The 21,357-nt window shown below is 36.9% G+C and overlaps 1 protein-coding gene and 1 non-coding gene across 2 annotated transcripts; one reads left to right on the top strand and one right to left on the bottom strand.

Moving 5' to 3' along the window:
- The first annotated feature begins 13,336 nt into the window (after nucleotides 1-13,336).
- TRNAK-UUU lies at nucleotides 13,337-13,408 on the top strand. The gene has a single exon. It is a non-coding gene; the product is annotated as a tRNA-Lys (tRNA).
- A 2,239-nt stretch (nucleotides 13,409-15,647) lies between these two features.
- Nucleotides 15,648-16,826, bottom strand: LOC113316378 (putative F-box protein At4g10190). The gene has a single exon (XM_026564570.1). It carries the CDS (start codon nucleotides 16,824-16,826, stop codon nucleotides 15,648-15,650), a length of 1,179 nt encoding a protein of 392 aa, XP_026420355.1.
- Nucleotides 16,827-21,357: the final 4,531 nt, after the last annotated feature.

The raw sequence follows: 21,357 nt of genomic DNA on the forward strand, positions 1-21,357 counted from the left end.
CCGAATCATTAGGTCCTAGAGTCTGGAAAAACTCAAATAAGAACTTAGAAGCACAAAACAATAACCTAAATAATTGAGGATCCTCTAAGTCAATCAGGTTTGACTTACATAACTGACCACAATGAGAGTAGTGGTCATTCTTAAGAAAATGTGTCGATTCTATCAACCTAAAGTACTTAGGCTTAGTCTCAGAACTTAATAAGTGACACATTTGAAATTTATACGTTCCCACAATTGGAAGCAAACTATTTGGTGGGAAAACAAATTCAATCTTGGTATTATTTCCTGGACAAACCACGTCAACCATAGGATGGGTTTCTAATGATTGAACTTCTTCCTGGACATCAGTAGGTTCGGGAAAACGAATATGAAGGTAATCTTGTAAAATGGTCGAGGCACAGATATCAAGTCCAAAATGAGGGATCTTTGTAAGAGCTAAAGGTATGGAACAAGGAGAATGATAATCACCCCCAAACTTAGATTTTTGGGTATCTCTAGATAGACTAGCTACAATTTCCTTAATTTCTAGATCATTGGAATCTTGAAAATAGTCAATTGCTTCTTCGAGGTTATACTCAAGCGACGCATCCTTACTTATATTTAATAGATCTACGAGTTCATTTTCTTCGTCTAAGAGTATTGTTTCTAAGTCGCTAGACTCTAAAACAACATTTTCGGAATAAACTCGTTCCTCTAAAGCATTATCGGCTTCGTAATCAAAAGGAAAACCTACATCGTCTAAAACGGTGGTATCCCTAATCAAATCCTCTTCCTTTTGAATAGGTGAATAACCATAAAAATTATTTGGATTTGAACTAGAATCATTATAAAGCTCAATTGGATTAATAGATTTCTGATCACTATGCCTATACATTTCAGATTCTTCATTACTACTATCCTCATCATAATAGTACGAAGATGATTGAACCTTATGTAAATAAGTAGTGTCTTTTATTCTAACCTCGTCCTCTAAATTAGGCAAATATTCACTATTGATATCAAGGGTAGAATTAGAAACACTATTTTGGAAATTTAGATCATCTCGAGCAGCATTAGCTAACTGTTCATTTTTCCTTTAGACGTGCCTGAATTTCACTGAGCATAACACTTATACGTTCACTACTCTCGTTTATCATCTCAGAATACCGTGTACACTCTTCTTTTAAACTATTCATTGCAACTAAACGTTTATACGTCCTTTTAATCCGTTGTTGGGTCTCTTCTAGAGAAGGAACAGGTTCAGAAATATCATAATCAGGACTAGTTTTTAAGTAATTTTCCAAAAACGCGTAACTAGTACTATAATGTTCCTGATTTTCTTGCTCGTAAGACCAATTCGCGTGTGGATAGTAATTGGGCTCACTATGGTATGAACCATAACCTTGAAAAGGATGGCGTTCCCAACTACTATTCGCACCATGGTCATAAAACTGATGATGTCCATATTCAAATTCAGGTTGATACTCATTGTATTGGCTTCTATCATACCAGTTCGACATCCTTTCTGCAAGGGAATTCTACACAAGCACAAAGAAGGCTGACTCCACCACAACAAGCCTATTTTATCTGGCAAACAAAAAGCATGATGGCTCCACATAGATTGTTTCTAGACCAGCTTTTAATCCTTCGAAAGGGAATTCGTTACAATTTAAGCAAACCCCTCTGGAGTCAATCTGAGTCAAAGTAAGTTGAATAGAGGCAAGGGAAGCTGCGTGGAGCTTTGATACCGAAGGCCTCACCGCATTATAAGGCGGCGCAGTCACGCATTCAACTCACAGAAACCATCATGAACTTCGAAGTATGCTTAAAAGAGTAACCAATATTTTTCGAATGACTTTCCTATTAAGCTCGTTACCCTATCGGTCTCGTTCTAGTCCAAATTTTAAGGCTTAGGTTCGCGTTGGTTACGTGTTCCTAAGGAGGGCAAGAAGGAAACGTGATGAAATCCGAGTCCTTATCTTGATTTGGCCAGGCCTTGCCCTTTACTAGAAAATTAAAACAGACGGTTCAGTTCTCAACATATATTCACCTTAAGGCATACAGTAAACCCGCTTGCAGGAGATTCGAGGGTGTTTCGAAAGACTTACATCCCGTACCAGACGGGCGATGAACCGCTGTCGTCGACTCGGGTCACCGACTCCAATGTCAGTGTGCGAATCCGAGGGGCCGAGACGATATTGTAATCGTCGTCCTTCCCTGCAAATAGTTATATTTTTTTTTATAACCCTTCCGTAGGGTTTAAAATTAAAATAAATTGTCCAAAGTCCAGTCCAAAGAAAAGAAAATAATAATAATAATAATTACAAAAAAAAAATGGAAAGTCTCTTAAAATAATAAAATATTCACCCTCCTTTTTTTTCTACTTTTTTTTTTTGCTTTGTCTTTTTTCCTTCTCTTTTAGCTTTAAGCTTTGATTCCTAGGTCTTTAGTATCCAACTTCAAACCTGTAATACAAAGACACACCAAAGAGACGTAAAAAGAACAAATGGAATAATAACAAAAAAATAAAAACCTAAAAATTATACCTAAGCACAAATCCGCGTCGGCGGCGCAAAAATGATTAAAATTTTTGATGGTGATTGTAGTAAATAGGATTAGTTTCAGACTTGTGAAGGAAATGGAATTTTAGATTTAAAAAATTATATACAAAAATATTAACAATGGGTGCGAGAGGTAACCAAGACACTAGATTCCACTATTATGCAAAATTGAATGATAAATATTTCAAAACTCTATTCAATTCTTAAGTCCTCTTTTATCTTTAATTCACTATCAATCATACAGATTCTCAAACATTATTTGTAAACCTTAAGCATAGATTATCAACAGATTAAACCAAACATAACCTATCAAACTGAATAACAAATAATTAAGACAATCATTCAAATAATTTAAAACTCTGCAAAAACATCGATTAGGTGAATTATATAATTAAATGAAATAGTTACCCATTTATGTTGCGTGAATAGCTTCCTCCATTGCCTTGGTTACGAGGGAATTAGCTCATCATAGTAAAAATGCTCTCAAAATAATTTATTATGGCTCAAAAATGGTTTACAAATGATGAGAATGAGAGAAATGTAATTCTAAACTCTCCTCCCACTTCTCTGCCAAAACTCTCCACCCTAGAAGACTATTTATACTCCACAGCGTAAAATCTCGGTTTAAAGCAAAATATCCTTTTCTTCAATTCATTATTCTCCACTGCCATTACATGGGATTTATTTCCTTATTCTTTCTCTTATGCGTTAACTGTCTTGTAAACTTCCCAAACTCTGTTGATATGATAAATATATGCATCCTAGGAGAATATCATCTCTTAAATGCACTTAAGTTCCATATAAAACTCACCAGGAACCCAACCATAAACCCGGAGATATTTCTTCCCTCTTTATAAAAATCGTGAATATATCTTTCCTTTTCGGAATTATGCACCTTACCAATCCTATCATGCCGCTATAACTTCATCCAAATCCATTTGCAAATAAATCACACAAAATCTTACCAAAAATCATCACAGAATCTTTGTGTATATCTCCAATAATATCTTCCACAATAACTCCAACAGAATCTCCTTCAACTTCGATCGAAAATTACACAGTTGTTGTTCTTCATTTTCCCGCCAAAAAAATAATTTGAATTTGAGAAGAAAGCCACCCCTTATCCAGTGGTAGCCCCTTATCCGTTGTTGGAGTCCGAATAACACATGTCCTTTGGGGTGTCTTAAGTAATTTTTCTAGGGTGTTTCCAACATTTTCTCTGGGTTCCTCCAGCGCATTTCTGGGGTGTTTTTAGTACTCTATCCTGGGGTGTAAAACACCACTTTTCGAGCCAATTTCGCCGCAAGAGCTTATTTTTCCAAAAACATATACAAAAATATAAAATAACACAATAAGTATTTAATCGAGTCTAACAATATAGAACATTGAGAACAAAATAGACACATAAATGCGTCTATCAAATACCCCAAAACTTATTATTTGCTAGTCCTCGGATGGGTTTATCAGAGTGTACCCAAAAAAAACCATTTACTCCAAAACCTAGCTATCTACGCAGAACCTTGGAAGGCACTAAAGAATCTCCTTGGTTGACATACAAACATTGAGTATAGGAGGAAGTACCCTGATGCGAAATTCCAAAATTCATATATAAGTGACAGAGCTCTACTCAGATAGTTTGACTATGAACATCATAACCGGAGTCAAAACTAATCACATAGATAAATAATGAGATGGATATAGAAAAACATAGATGGTTTTGATGTTTACTAGGTGAACGGTGTTTCCCATATCTGTCTGAAGGACACTACTAGGATGAACCTATCCTAATGGACTAAGATACCAGTCTGACTAATATCAACACACTGGCATATACAAGGGAACCAGTGGTCGATAATCTTAACTCTAGGTCAACACAACTGGCATACACAAGGGTACCAGTGATTGACTACATAGAACAATTTTTTTTTATTAACGACATGAATAGATCTTTTGGATCCAAGCGCATGCTTCTTGTCAGCAGATTACATTATAGTTCACACGGGTCCTGCATTCCACGCTTGCTTAGGCGACGGAGACAGAGAGAACACACACATATTGCTATCCAAGTGTTAATGTTTATTCCGATTGGTCTAATTGGTATGGTCTTTTTTTTTTGTATCTCAATCACTCTATTCCACCCTAGCAGTGGTAACAACTTGAATCGTGGGCCCCACCTACTGTCTTAGAGAAACATAGTTTAAAAACAAAACAAAATAAGAATAGAAGTGAAAAGGACTCAACGAGATATGGTGAAACTATCATGTTATTACTAACACCTGAGCTTGTGCTTTATGAATAGACTCTTTCGATGTTTCCATCTAATCAGATTGGTTCCTCAACTCCTATAACCAAGATGTTCCCATCCACTTAGATTGGTTAGTGCCAACCTTAATAAGCATAAATTTCTAGGCTCTGGAGTATTTATTTATTTTGTAACTGAAAAGTTTCTCACATACCCCCAAACTCAAATCTAACATTGTCCTCAATGTTCTAAAGATAAAATTAAAAGCATGAACAAGGAGAGAAATTGTTACTATTTGAAGCAAAAGAGTTAAGGAAAGATATTACCGTGTTGCATGAGATTGGGTTACCTCCCAAGAAGCGCTAAGTTTAAAGTCTTCATCCAGACATCGGAAGGAATTAGTCATCTCATAGAATCAAAAAATAACAGTCGAAATAATTGTGGGTCTTCAAAACCAAAAAGAGCTGACCAAAGGAAACTACAATAACCCAAGAAAGTGAACAACGATAGCATGCCCTTATTTAGTTTCCTGATTAAGATATTTATATCTAATTGTGGTTCAGATTCAGGTTCTATGAAAGGGTCTAAATAAAATATTTTCATTGGTTGCGTTTCTTCATAGGTGGGATCCGAATCATTAGGTCCTAGAGTCTGGAAAAACTCAAATAAGAACTTAGAAGCACAAAACAATAACCTAAATAATTGAGGATCCTCTAAGTCAATCAGGTTTGACTTACATAACTGACCACAATGAGAGTAGTGGTCATTCTTAAGAAAATGTGTCGATTCTATCAACCTAAAGTACTTAGGCTTAGTCTCAGAACTTAATAAGTGACACATTTGAAATTTATACGTTCCCACAATTGGAAGCAAACTATTTGGTGGGAAAACAAATTCAATCTTGGTATTATTTCCTGGACAAACCACGTCAACCATAGGATGGGTTTCTAATGATTGAACTTCTTCCTGGACATCAGTAGGTTCGGGAAAACGAATATGAAGGTAATCTTGTAAAATGGTCGAGGCACAGATATCAAGTCCAAAATGAGGGATCTTTGTAAGAGCTAAAGGTATGGAACAAGGAGAATGATAATCACCCCCAAACTTAGATTTTTGGGTATCTCTAGATAGACTAGCTACAATTTCCTTAATTTCTAGATCATTGGAATCTTGAAAATAGTCAATTGCTTCTTCGAGGTTATACTCAAGCGACGCATCCTTACTTATATTTAATAGATCTACGAGTTCATTTTCTTCGTCTAAGAGTATTGTTTCTAAGTCGCTAGACTCTAAAACAACATTTTCGGAATAAACTCGTTCCTCTAAAGCATTATCGGCTTCGTAATCAAAAGGAAAACCTACATCGTCTAAAACGGTGGTATCCCTAATCAAATCCTCTTCCTTTTGAATAGGTGAATAACCATAAAAATTATTTGGATTTGAACTAGAATCATTATAAAGCTCAATTGGATTAATAGATTTCTGATCACTATGCCTATACATTTCAGATTCTTCATTACTACTATCCTCATCATAATAGTACGAAGATGATTGAACCTTATGTAAATAAGTAGTGTCTTTTATTCTAACCTCGTCCTCTAAATTAGGCAAATATTCACTATTGATATCAAGGGTAGAATTAGAAACACTATTTTGGAAATTTAGATCATCTCGAGCAGCATTAGCTAACTGTTCATTTTCTTCCTTTAGACGTGCCTGAATTTCACTGAGCATAACACTTATACGTTCACTACTCTCGTTTATCATCTCAGAATACCGTGTACACTCTTCTTTTAAACTATTCATTGCAACTAAACGTTTATACGTCCTTTTAATCCGTTGTTGGGTCTCTTCTAGAGAAGGAACAGGTTCAGAAATATCATAATCAGGACTAGTTTTTAAGTAATTTTCCAAAAACGCGTAACTAGTACTATAATGTTCCTGATTTTCTTGCTCGTAAGACCAATTCGCGTGTGGATAGTAATTGGGCTCACTATGGTATGAACCATAACCTTGAAAAGGATGGCGTTCCCAACTACTATTCGCACCATGGTCATAAAACTGATGATGTCCATATTCAAATTCAGGTTGATACTCATTGTATTGGCTTCTATCATACCAGTTCGACATCCTTTCTGCAAGGGAATTCTACACAAGCACAAAGAAGGCTGACTCCACCACAACAAGCCTATTTTATCTGGCAAACAAAAAGCATGATGGCTCCACATAGATTGTTTCTAGACCAGCTTTTAATCCTTCGAAAGGGAATTCGTTACAATTTAAGCAAACCCCTCTGGAGTCAATCTGAGTCAAAGTAAGTTGAATAGAGGCAAGGGAAGCTGCGTGGAGCTTTGATACCGAAGGCCTCACCGCATTATAAGGCGGCGCAGTCACGCATTCAACTCACAGAAACCATCATGAACTTCGAAGTATGCTTAAAAGAGTAACCAATATTTTTCGAATGACTTTCCTATTAAGCTCGTTACCCTATCGGTCTCGTTCTAGTCCAAATTTTAAGGCTTAGGTTCGCGTTGGTTACGTGTTCCTAAGGAGGGCAAGAAGGAAACGATGATGAAATCCGAGTCCTTATCTTGATTTGGCCAGGCCTTGCCCTTTACTAGAAAATTAAAACAGACGGTTCAGTTCTCAACATATATTCACCTTAAGGCATACAGTAAACCCGCTTGCAGGAGATTCGAGGGTGTTTCGAAAGACTTACATCCCGTACCAGACGGGCGATGAACCGCTGTCGTCGACTCGGGTCACCGACTCCAATGTCAGTGTGCGAATCCGAGGGGCCGAGACGATATTGTAATCGTCGTCCTTCCCTGCAAATAGTTATATTTTTTTTTATAACCCTTCCGTAGGGTTTAAAATTAAAATAAATTGTCCAAAGTCCAGTCCAAAGAAAAGAAAATAATAATAATAATAATTACAAAAAAAAAATGGAAAGTCTCTTAAAATAATAAAATATTCACCCTCCTTTTTTTTCTACTTTTTTTTTTGCTTTGTCTTTTTTCCTTCTCTTTTAGCTTTAAGCTTTGATTCCTAGGTCTTTAGTATCCAACTTCAAACCTGTAATACAAAGACACACCAAAGAGACGTAAAAAGAACAAATGGAATAATAACAAAAAAATAAAAACCTAAAAATTATACCTAAGCACAAATCCGCGTCGGCGGCGCAAAAATGATTAAAATTTTTGATGGTGATTGTAGTAAATAGGATTAGTTTCAGACTTGTGAAGGAAATGGAATTTTAGATTTAAAAAATTATATATACAAAAATATTAACAATGGGTGCGAGAGGTAACCAAGACACTAGATTCCACTATTATGCAAAATTGAATGATAAATATTTCAAAACTCTATTCAATTCTTAAGTCCTCTTTTATCTTTAATTCACTATCAATCATACATATTCTCAAACATTATTTGTAAACCTTAAGCATAGATTATCAACAGATTAAACCAAACATAACCTATCAAACTGAATAACAAATAATTAAGACAATCATTCAAATAATTTAAAACTCTGCAAAAACATCGATTAGGTGAATTATATAATTAAATGAAATAGTTACCCATTTATGTTGCGTGAATAGCTTCCTCCATTGCCTTGGTTACGAGGGAATTAGCTCATCATAGTAAAAATGCTCTCAAAATAATTTATTATGGCTCAAAAATGGTTTACAAATGATGAGAATGAGAGAAATGTAATTCTAAACTCTCCTCCCACTTCTCTGCCAAAACTCTCCACCCTAGAAGACTATTTATACTCCACAGCGTAAAAATCTTCTCGGTTTAAAGCAAAATATCCTTTTCTTCAATTCATTATTCTCCACTGCCATTACATGGGATTTATTTCCTTATTCTTTCTCTTTATGCGTTAACTGTCTTGTAAACTTCCCAAACTCTGTTGATATGATAAATATATGCATCCTAGGAGAATATCATCTCTTAAATGCACTTAAGTTCCATATAAAACTCACCAGGAACCCAACCATAAACCCGGAGATATTTCTTCCCTCTTTTATAAAAATCGTGAATATATCTTTCCTTCTTCGGAATTATGCACCTTACCAATCCTATCATGTCGCTATAACTTCATCCAAATCCATTTGCACAAATAAATCACACAAAATCTTACCAAAAATCATCACAGAATCTTTGTGTATATCTCCAATAATATCTTCCACAATAACTCCAACAGAATCTCCTTCAGACTTCGATCGAAAATTACACAGTTGTTGTTCTTCATTTTCCCGCCAAAAAAATTAATTTGAATTTGAGAAGAAAGCCACCCCTTATCCAGTGGTAGCCCCTTATCCGTTGTTGGAGTCCGAATAACACATGTCCTTTGGGGTGTCTTAAGTAATTTTTCTAGGGTGTTTCCAACATTTTCTCTGGGTTCCTCCAGCGCATTTCTGGGGTGTTTTTAGTACTCTATCCTGGGGTGTAAAACACCACTTTTCGAGCCAATTTCGCGGCAATAGCTTATTTTTCCAAAAACATCTACAAAAATATAAAATAACACAATAAGTACTTAATCGAGTCTAACAATACAGAACATTGAGAACAAAATAGACACATAAATGCGTCTATCAGCTAGGAAGTTTAGTTTGAAAAACATTTGGGATTCTTCTCCTTATTTCTTGGAAAACATTCTAAGGGAAGAATCTTTAGTTGAAATTTGTAATGTTTTTTCAGTCAATGCATTTGTGTGTTTCTCAGAAAAAAAACGTAGTTTAGAGCTAGACAACAGATTCTAAGTAATCGCACTGTATAACAACGATAAATCTAAAGAAGCACGGCTATTTTTCGATATCATACCAATAAGTCCAGCGGCTTGCCCCAGATGTTGAACCATTGCGTGAAGCAGATCCTCCTGAGCTACTGCAACTTTTTTTCATAATCTGAATGTACATATTTAATCAAAAACCAATACTTATGCTATCATCTATTTGGATAACTAAGGAGTAATAGAATTTTAATAGGTCTCATATATTCAGAAAGAGAGTTTATTGTAGGACAAGAAATTCTAACCTTGCATTAAGCAATACTTATGCTATCACCTCCAGGCAAGCCCCACAAAAGTTAGCTTCAAAACTGTGTTGTTAAAATAAATGGTAAAATATCTCTTCCTTTTGGTTAACTGATGATTGCCATATAAGGCAAATTACAGAACCTGACTTTTCAAGCAGACCAACTTCAGTGTAGTTTGTTGTTCAAATTACCACTTATTGTAATATGGTAGCGATTACAACGCTTCACATAAAAGGAATTCTTGCAGTGTAGAAACACTTGGCGAAAATACACATTAGAGAAAATCAATTTGAAAAATTATCTAGCAATCAACATTTAGAAGCAGGAAGAAATATGTCACTGTGTTATACATCACAATCACACATTCAAGTAAGGTCAAGTTAATAACAAAATGCACAATAATAAGCAATTGATATAGCTTAACCCAAAACAAATAACATTTCCGTAAAGTTGCATCAAATGATATAAAGACAGACTAACAACAACTTTTAGAAGAATACTCACTAATACAATGCAAATAGCACTAGGTTCACATGAAGGTTCCTTGTATTTTCAAGGTGAAACCAGTTCACAACTTTCTATCTCCTTCAACTGATTACATTACTTTTGTATTTTCTTCCCCTAATTCTTTCAGCGAAACCAAGATGTTCTTGTGAGGATATATTTTATGAAACCGCTCTTTGAATTCCACAAGCGTTTTCGAGGTTGAAGCTTTTGTGTCGTAAATGTTGAGGTTAACATTTTCGAAAGTTAACACACCACTCTTCGTCATGCCAAAAAATTCGGTATCATCAATACTAAACTCTTTAGTCCAAACCCATGAATGGTGTTGCTCTTGCTCATTCATGCCATGATTGTCATTCTTCTTTCTTAATAGCCATATGTCATACCATGAGGCATTTTCGAGAATTAGCAAAACAGCAAAAAGCAATAACCCATCCAAACCCATATTATATTGAAAAGACACTGTCTGGTGGCAATGGAGGTGAGGAAAGGTTTTCATAAAACTTTTCCTCGCAAATTGAAGGTTACCATTGTTCCTTCCTAAAAACCTTCCAATAAAGAGATCCATTGGCAAAGATAGCTTCTACATTTAATGTCCTGCAATCAGAATTGAACTTTCCAAGGTTTCTCCATCCAATTCCACTGCCTAAAGTGTATATGTTGACTTCTGCAAACTCGGCCTTAGTATTCAACAGTATACCCATAACTTTGTATTCATCAGTTGAAGAAACATAACCAAATGCGGTCCTCCAGCGAATATACTTACCACAAGAATCTGGACTAATTTTAGGAAGCATGACATACTCTTTGGTAATGGGGTTATAAAAACAGACAATTTCACAAGGTTCTTCTAAGGAAAATTGAGAAAAACAGATTAAACCATTAACCGAACCAGGGAAAATTTTAATATCCGCAAATGGAGTGGTTAAATTGACCCTTTTAATTTTCTCAATAGGTGTTGCCGACTGATCATGATTTTCATTATATTCAAAGTAGTGAAATTCTGTATACTTATCAGCATAATGATCGTGAATTCTAGTCAAAGCAAGAAAACCCAACTTACCAGAATCAGAATCAGTATTTGAGAGATGGCAACGAGAGTGCATCTTGGAGAATGATGGATTACGAACAAATTCTCCATTTTGTGCATACTAATTTGCAATCAAGCACCGATATAGTTGGCAAACGAGTCAAAATATCTAATGTAATCTCAACGGGAAGGGACTTGAAGTATTCCATGAATAATCAAGTAAGGATTTACAGAAGAAGATGGTTTAGAGAGATATCAAAAACTATTTTTGGGTTTAAGTAAGAGCTGGGATTGGGGGTAGGTGTCTGGAGAGAGTAAAGCTGAAATGAGATCCTTTTTAGGAATGATTTTTTAGGGACCATGGTTTTTTTGAGGGGACCATGATTTTATTAGGCCACCTTCCCTATAGTGATAAGGGGTGTCCTAAAATGTTGAAATGATTAACCTACCCTTAACCTAATTTAATTTAAAATCAACCTAATAACCACCTATATATATATAACCACTACCTCCTCCCACCACCACCGCCCACCACCGCCAATTACCACCACCACCACCTCCGATTATCACCACCACCAACCACCGATTACCACCACCACCACCACCTCCAATTACCACCACCACCAACCACCGATTACCACCACCACCTCTTATTTAAGAAATGTAACAACATCAATGCAATCACAATTAAGTTCGGTTACATAATAATTTTATGCCGCAACCTGATTCTGCCATGGGACCACTCCGGAGGTATTTTCCAACAAACCCTTCATTTTAATTTGATTTTGATTGCTACAATCGAATAGAAATCATCAAAATAGGGTTTTAATAGGAGTTACAGAGCCATGTTCGGTTAGGCCGATTTTCCAAAAAACCCTAGTTTACTAACCGAACTTCTTGAAAATGAAGAACACGAAGAACAACTCGGTTCTATTGGATTTAAAAATAAGTCACCGAACTCTCTGTTCGGTTGTTTCGCAAAAAAATTTAAAACTACAAAGCAACCGAACTCCACCCTTAGAACCGAAAAAAAGCAAATCCGGTCCAACTGAACTGTGTTGTTATGGCCACTGTGTTGAGTTCCAAAATAACCGAACTTACCCAATAGAGTTCGGTTTGTTCGCAAAAACTACAAAGTAACCGAACTTAGCCAATAGACGCTGGAACTTCACATTTTTTTTGTTTGTTAAGTTCGGTAACTTCACAATTTTATCGCAGAAACCGAACTCAGAGTTCGGTTGGTTAGCTGTTAGGTTCAAGTTTGCGAAAGAACCGAACTTTGTAAACTTATATACTCTTATATTACGTAAAGTTCGGTTAGATCAAAAGTGCATGCAGTTTGCGAACCAACCGAACTTTGTACACCAAAGTTCGGTAACCTGCGTGTTTGGAACAAGTAACCGAACAACACTTTCAGATGAGTTCGGTTACTTGTTCATCTCACGGGGCAACCGAACTACAACTTCAGATGAGTTCGGTTACTTTTTATTCATATAAAGTAACCGAACTGTTCAAAATCCAATTCAAATCCGGAACATTTTGAAGATTAACAAATATTCTAGGAGAGGATGGAGATGAAGAATCAGATGAGTTTTCATCATTTGAATACTCAAACTTAGTGAATTGGAAAAAAAAATTATTTTCCATGTTTTTCTCCTTCATCTTCTCTAACTCTACTCTCTCAATAATTCTACTCAACTAATAATAAACCCATCTTTTAATTTAATCTCACTAATTGTTTTTAACTAAATCATTCATTAATCATAACCTAAAATTAATTAAGAGGATAGATTAGGTATTAAATAAATAACTAGATATGGGGTGACCTAAAATTACTTCTAATGTCTTTACCCAAAATAAAACCATGGTCCCCAAAAAATCGTTCTTTTTTAGTCTCCTCGGAGGCCCAAAGCAATCAACAGGGTGCCTATATAGATCAACCCCCATTGAAAGATGCAAAGAAATAACTGAACAGAAGCCCACTTAGGTCAGTGGTAGAGCCCGTGACTTTTAATCCCGTGGTCAAGGGTTCGAACCCCTTATTCGGCGTTCAAGTAGTTCTAATTTTCTTTTGTTAGAATAACATAAACTACTGAAGATTTTTAGTATTTATTTTTGCGAACAAAATAGGTGGTTTGAGACTGCAAAAGCAGCGAAGGAATGTGCCACAGGGTTTGGCTTCATTTTTTATTAAGTGAAGATCGATCAAATTGAAGTAGCAGAACTTCTCAGAATTGATTCTGCAGATAGTATCTTCAATGCGCCGAGGAATGTTCCCAGAATTGTACTTCTGCAAGTTTTTTCTTTTTAACAAAAAAATAGAATCACCTTCAAGCAAAATATCCAGAGATTCCAGACACCATCTCGTAATAGCGATCTTGGTACCTGACAAAGCACCATAAGCTTTCAGCTTCTCCAGGAGAAATGTAACTATAAACTTTTGTCTGACACCCATGGAACTAAGCTATATCATCATCTCTAACTATAGCAGCACATTGCAAATTTCAAATATGATCTTAGTGGTAAAAGTTTGGTCAGCCAAGACCTGAAGCACATAGGAGAGGCGAAAAATAAATTAAGATTGAGCCACATTGCAGTTGAAAAGAGATGGTCAGGTGATTCCTCAGCATCACTGCAAAGCCTGCAATCAGAGTTAATACCTGCAAGAAATCTCTTCATTAAGTAATCTCTTTAGTAACAAAAGAAATTCAACATCTCTTCCAAGGGAATTTGTCGTAACTAGAAGAGGAAGTAGGCCTTCTGTCAGGAATTTTAAGGACTTTGAAGAAAAAACACCATTCAGTAAGATCCTGGATTGAGCTGGAGTTGTTAGCAGCACTTGGATTGAACTCTGGTATTTCGTTTGGAGATTGGGAAACCCACAGATCATACCAGATGTTAATGTGCTCGCCAGTACCCACAGACCAACAACAACCCTCTTTCATATCATGTCTGACATTTAGAAGACACTTGGCTCTCCTAAGCTGAATCCAATGACAATCAGTGTCCTCCATAAAATTCCACTGTAAGTTAGCAATCATAGCCTTGTTTAGGTGCTGCAGAGATCTCATACTCAACCCTCCGAAATCTTTAGATTTTTTTGAACTGATCCCATTTTATAAAGTGTATTTTACTTGCATTTCTAGCCCCACCAAGAATTACGCATAGTTCTTGTCCTTTTGGAATGACCTTTTGAGGCATCCCCCTCTTGAAGATTCACTAATACTCAAACCAATGACCTTTTGAGGCATCACCCTCTTTGACTGCAATCACCTTCTCCTCCTCAGCTGCATAAAGGATAATCCCAGCAGTACCGCTTCCTTGAAGAACATAAGCAACCTTGGCAGAATCAGAGTAACTTTGAGGCTCTAATGTTACCCTTCTTTAAGCATAGGAAGATCAGAAGGAAACCATGAGAAGTATGATCCACCATCGCTTCCCAATCTCCATTACAACACAAAAAAACTCATGAATAGAATCAGAAGTATGAATTCCTCTGCAACAAGAAAAAGAAGAACAAAAGAATCCTACTTGAAACAGAGTTTTAGTAGGTTTCATGTATTCAGAAAAATAATTAAGCCAGGACAAGATATTCTAACCTTGCATAATTAGTGTTCACCTCCATCCAGGCAAGCCCCACTAAACTTAGCTGTCAAAAAAAATAATGCCATAGAGCAAAAATTGCAGAAAATCGCTTTGAAGCAGCCAAGCTTAAACTTGACTCTGCTTATGTCAAAGCCTCATTATTTAACCAAATTTCAGAAAAAAAATTCAAGAACATCTGCAAATCGGAACACAGTATATGAAATACACATCAAACTCCTCATGAAGTGTACTGCGCAATTCTTTTTCAAGAACCTGAAAAATGTTAGTAGTATCCACAGCACAGATTCAAAAAGAAAACAAGGACCAACACTAAACACCAGTGCTTCAGTGCTCCTTCTAAAGAGAATCAAGACCCTCTTGCTAAAATTTTCAGTTTCTCATACATACAGGAACACAATTAGAGAATCTGTGCAACACTAGCGAGATCAAAGTCAAACGTACAGTGAAGATTTAAATATAGAGGAAAAGCACAAGATCCAAATATACATCCAATTTATTAGCAAAATGAACAATGAAGAAAGCGATTAATGTAGTTTAAACCCAAATGAAATAACACTCTTATAAAGTTGGATGAATAATATGAAGACAGACTTACAATAATTTATTATCAAACTCACTAAGGCAATGGCAATAGCAACAGGTTCACACAAAGGTCCCTTGTTATCCAATTTCAAGGTCACTTTCATGGCTTTCTATCTCCTTCAACTGGCTCCATTATCTTTGTATCTTCTTCCCCTAATTCTTTCAACGAAACCAAGGTGTTCTTGTGAGGATGTATTTTACGAAATCGATCCTTAAACTCCACAAGCGTTTCCGAAGTTGAAGCTTTTGTGTCGTAAACGCTGAGCTTGAAATTCTTGTAAGTTAAAACACTGTCATTCTTCGTAAGGGCTAATAACTCCCTATTATCAACCTTAAACTCTTTATTCCAAGCCCATGACTGACATTCTTCTTGCTCTTTCATGTCATGATTGACATTCCTCTTTCTTAATAGCCATATGTCGTGACAATAGTCTCTTTGGCTAACTAGCAAACTAGCATAAAACAAAAACCCATCCAGAACACCTATTTTATTATAAGCCCAAGAATCATTGTACACTGGCAGAGGTGGTGAAAGATTTTCACAGAAAATTTCCTCGGACAAATCGAATGTTAAGATGACTCCTAATTGGGTGCCAATCAAATAAACAACTCCATTGGCAAAGATACCTGGTGCATGTGGACTGAGTCCAACATTGAACCTTCCAATGTTTCTCCATCCAATTCCACTGCCTAAAGTGTATATGTAAACTTCAACAAACTCAGGCATCAACAGCATTCTCATAACTTTATACTCATTGGTGGAAGAAACAAAACCAAATACGGTTTTCCTAGAAACAAATTGATCAGTAGTATCACAACAATCTCTATTAATCTCAGGAAGCATAACATACTCTTTAGTAATTGGGTTACAAATACAAACAATTCCATCTCCCTTAAGTTGTTCTACCAAAGATCGACATCGAGTAAAACAGACCAACCCATTGTACGAACCTAGAAAGTTAATGGCACCAGTGAATGGAGGGGTTAAATTCATTCTTGTAATTTTCTCAATTGGTGTTGTTGACTGATGGATCTCAAAATAACTAAATTTTGGAATACTCTTCCCAATCTCATAAGTCAAAGCAAGAAAACCCAACTTACCTGAATCAACAGCAGCCTGATTGAGATGATATAAATGCATTTTGGAGAATGATGGATGATTTGAAACCAGATTATTCCAAGTTTTGCAGATTGATTTGCATTCCAAGACTGTTTCGGTGGGTACCCTACTTAAGATGTCAACTGTGATGTCTGCTGGGAGTTTCTTGAAATACTCCATGAATGATGAAACTAGGATTTACGAAAGATGATTTACAGAGATGATAGAAACCCAATTTGGGGATTTAAGGATGCAGAAGAAAGTAGAGGAAATGAAGTTGAAATCACTTTTCTCTGTGTTGACTTTTGAGAAGATTTGTTGTAAACCGAGAGATGCCCCAAAGCAACAAGTAAAGTGCTTATATAGATAAAACAGCAGCCAGCAATTCAGGATAATAGAAAACCCAAGATGGGAGGAAATCCCCATCTTGCACTTACCCTCAACACGGATAATCTGTGCACGGCATGCCCCGGAAGTTCAATCAAAGGCAAGTTCTCGGTGTTCAGAACCACAACATGCTCAGCGTTCTTGATATCGACATCTAAGGGAGCTTCCAAGCAGTTCAAACTTCAAACCCATCCCTTCCCAATCTTCTTCGCTAGGCTATTGCATCTGAAAACCATCTTTCACATTAAAGGATGATACCGGAAGTATAATATCTAAACCATAATTAAGCATAGGAAGATCAGAAGGTGACCATGAGAAGTATGATCCACCTGCACCACCATTACAGGCCCAAGTTTTGAAGAGAACTAGGAAAACAGGATAACCATTATCAAATAGGATACAGCCAAGTAGGATACGGATTACTAATATTCAAGTTTTACTCTTGTTTGTTGAATTTCAGCTCACCTTGTACAATCCGTGTTCATCTGCTGGCAAGCCACAGAAATATTAGTAAAGCAACTGTACATGTTGCCAGAAGAAATAATGGCACAGCATCAATCCTTGTGCAATGAGCCACCAGCCCTCTACATTATATCACTTGTAAACTCAAGTTGGTGGTTCATGCTCTGAATTCTGCATGTTAGGAGGTCAAGGTTTATAGTTTAATCAAAAAGCAATACTCCATTGTCATCTATTTGGATGACTATGGAGTAAGAGTTTTCATAACAGAGTTACTAGGACAAGAATTGTAACCTTGCATAATCAGTGTTCACCTCCAGGCAAGCCCCACAAAAGTTAGCTGCAAAACTGTGCTGTCAAAAAAATATGGTGCAACATCTCTCCCTTGTGATAAGCCGATGATTGCCGTGTAATGAAAATTACAAAACCTCACTTTCAAACAGACATACTTCAGCGTACATTTTTGTTTAATTGAAGAAATAATGCATCAAGACAACACCCTACTTAGCTCAGTGGTAGAGCGCGTGACTTTTAATCCCTTACAACTTGGTGTTACCGCGTTATCAAAGTGGGACAGGATCTGTATTGGTTCAAGGAGTACTATTATGATGATGAGATAGGTTGCAGTTAATCAAGTGGATGGATGATAGCAACTAACAGTCAATCAATAGTTCCAGTATGGGTTCCTGATCAAGCTGCTTGTGTTGCCATAGCTCGAGATAGGTGGAGGAAACCATCTATGCAGCCAACGTGTAACAAAGGCTAAGCTTGTGGACTGAATGCCTTCCAGACTGAAGTCCTTCCTGCTAAGTGGCAGAATATTGGGTTTGGAGTACGGATGTTGGGAAACCAATCCATGCCCCCTCTTCATCAGCACTCTTTGAAACCACGAAAAACCTTGGGACAATTGAACAAGTTACCAGCAATCTTTGTCAACTCAAGCTGTCCTACAAAAATGACTGTATGTACAATTAAAACTATAGAGGCGATTTCATGATTCAGACAGAAACATACAAGGCCCAAGTCATGAAATAATCCAGCAAAACTTTCATTCGAAGGTTTTTACACAAATTGTGCAACAATCTTACAGGAAGAAACATAACCAAATGCGTCCAAGCAACCAAGCTTAAACTTGACCCGGCTTATGCCATAGCCTTATCATGCGACCAAATTTCAGAAAGACAAAAATACTCAAGCTTAATAAAGTACAGGTTTTATTCCAAACACTGCATACTCTTGGAACTAGTGTTAAATGAGCATCTGCAAACCGGAATATAGTATATGATGCACATCAAACTCTTCATGAAGTGCACTGCACATTTCTTTTTCAAGAACCTGGAAAATATTAGTAGTATCCACATGACAGTTGCAAAAGGATGGAAACAGGGACCAACAGTAAACACCAGTGATTCAGTGCTCCTTCCAAAGAAAATCAGACCCTCTTGCTAAAATTTTCAGTTTCTCATACATACAAAACACAATTAGAGAGTCTGTGTAACACTTGCGAGATCAAAGTCAAACGTACATAGAAGATTTAAATATAGAGAAACGCACAAGATCCAAGTACATCCAAGTTACTAGCAAAATGAACAATAAATAAAGCGATTAATGTAGTTTAAACCCAAAAGAAATAATACTCTCATAATGTTGGATCAATCAGATAAATACAGACTGAAAAGAAATAATGTATTATATATATGAAACTCATAAAGGCAATGCCAAGAGCAGCAGGCTCACAGAAAGGTCCCTTGTTATCCAATTTCAAGATGAGACCAGTTCATGGCTTTCTGTCCCCTTCAACTGACTCCTTTATCTTTGTATCTTCTTCCCCTAATTCTTTCAACGAAACTAAGGTGTTCTTGTGAGGACATACTTTACGAAATCGCTCCTTAAAATCCACAAGCGTTTCCGAGGTTGAACTTTTCTGTCGTACATACTAAGCTTGAAATTCTTGTAAGTTAATACTCCGTCATTCTTCATACGGGCTAATAATTCCCTATTGTCAACCTTAAACTCTTTACTCCAGACCCATGACTGACGTTCTTTCATGTCATGATTGCCATTCCTCTTCCTTAACAGCCATATGTCATGACAATTGTAGACACCAAAAACCATACTCGACATGTGGTGTAGGTACGCGAAATAGGATTACCACCTGTCATATCAAGTAAGGTAAGGAAATCCTAATCAAAGATCTGTGTCAGTGACCTGTCAAATCAGTCAACATCAGAAGGCGAAATACAAATCCCAAGCGCGAGATAACTTTTCACCCTGAATAAAGTAGGACCATCAAGATACTAAGGCGAAGCCACGAAAGGATTACTTGGCGAAGAAGATAAACCGCGAAGTAGGAGCAGTAGGGCGCAAGAAAAAGGACAGGTGTCCCGACAAGACCACGTGAAGTCAACGAAAGGTGGGGTAAAACTTTATGGAATATGCCTCGGGCGAAGCATAAAGTAACCTCGGCGAGATGATATGAGTTGTATGCCACTAAGGTTGCCTAGGCCTATAAATAGAGACCTTTGGACAATGTAAAGGGAGAGATCTTTTGGAGAGGGAAAGGTATAGCATAGGAGAGAGAGAGAGAGTTAGGGTTTCCTTATAATTCATAGGCTGGGAGAAGGGATTAGGGTTTCCTTGTAACCCACGAGTGTAACTTGTATTTCACTTGAGATTAATAAATAAGTTTAAGTTCTAGTGTTTATCTTGTATTAGATCTTGCACATTCTCCATTTGGGTGTGTTGATGGATTTCCAGTAATCATATTTTGGCGCTAGAAACATGGATCTACCTTATTTTGTTGATTCAATAGAGTTCCATTGAAGTCTAGCCACTGTTAGTAACAGATCTCACTGGATCTTCAAATATCGGTTGTTTGGTGTTACAACGAAGAAGATCGAAACAAGAGGCACAACAAAGAGAAGTGGCATAGCAATTGCTCCAGCAAGGGCATCTCAGAGGACCACGGACGAAGAAAAAATACTTCACTCAAGTTTACATCATCAGCAGCTCCGACGAAGATCATGGAAGGTGATGACTTTCAATAAACAACAGAAGAAGCAACCTGCGAAGTAAAGCCGCTCACTATCCACGAAGGGAGAGTTTATGAAGATCATTAGAGAGACGAAGCAACCAGCACGACGAGAAGGAAGCAACAAACACGAACTGTACTGGCGAAGCAAGGAATTCAGAGGGGAGTTCGGGCAGCAACGACCTCATGGAAGATGAACTATCAACGAAGAAGCTTGATGAATATGGTTGCAGTAGTAAAGCCACTTAGTGAAAGAGCACAATTAACAAAGCAAATCTAACTTGTTTTTCAATTGTTTATTCTACAACGAAGTACAACCCATTCTCGTTAGTAACATTAATCCAATGGTACGAAGAAAAGTTGCTCGCAAGCAGCAAACTTTATTTCGTCACAATAATCGATTTCATGATAAAATTATCTTGTCAACAACGAATAGAGTCCAGCCTAGACGATCAGCGAGGAGAAGGTGTGGCAAAGATGGAGTCTACTTCGGTTAAAACCCAACTGGCGAAGACGAAATCATGGCTTTGGTGTAGACGAAATGAAATCCACTTCTTGGTATGTCTTGTACTTCGATGACGAGGTCGTTGCCTACGAAGTAAAACCGACGACGAGAAGCGACGACGTAAGCTGCTGGCAGAGATGAAAGATGGTGCTATAGTTGGATTGAAAAGAGAAGAAGATTGAGCTTTAATGGAATTTGGTGCTGCTGCCGGGAACAAGGGAGCAACCATGATTGATAAAGCTTTAATGGACGATGCGAAGACAGAAGAGGATCTGCAAGGAATGAATAAATCCGTTACATGATCAGGAAGATTGAAGAACAATACAAAT

This window comes from Papaver somniferum, chromosome 10 (genome assembly GCF_003573695.1).
Source record: "Papaver somniferum cultivar HN1 chromosome 10, ASM357369v1, whole genome shotgun sequence".
Lineage (NCBI taxonomy): Eukaryota > Viridiplantae > Streptophyta > Magnoliopsida > Ranunculales > Papaveraceae > Papaver > Papaver somniferum.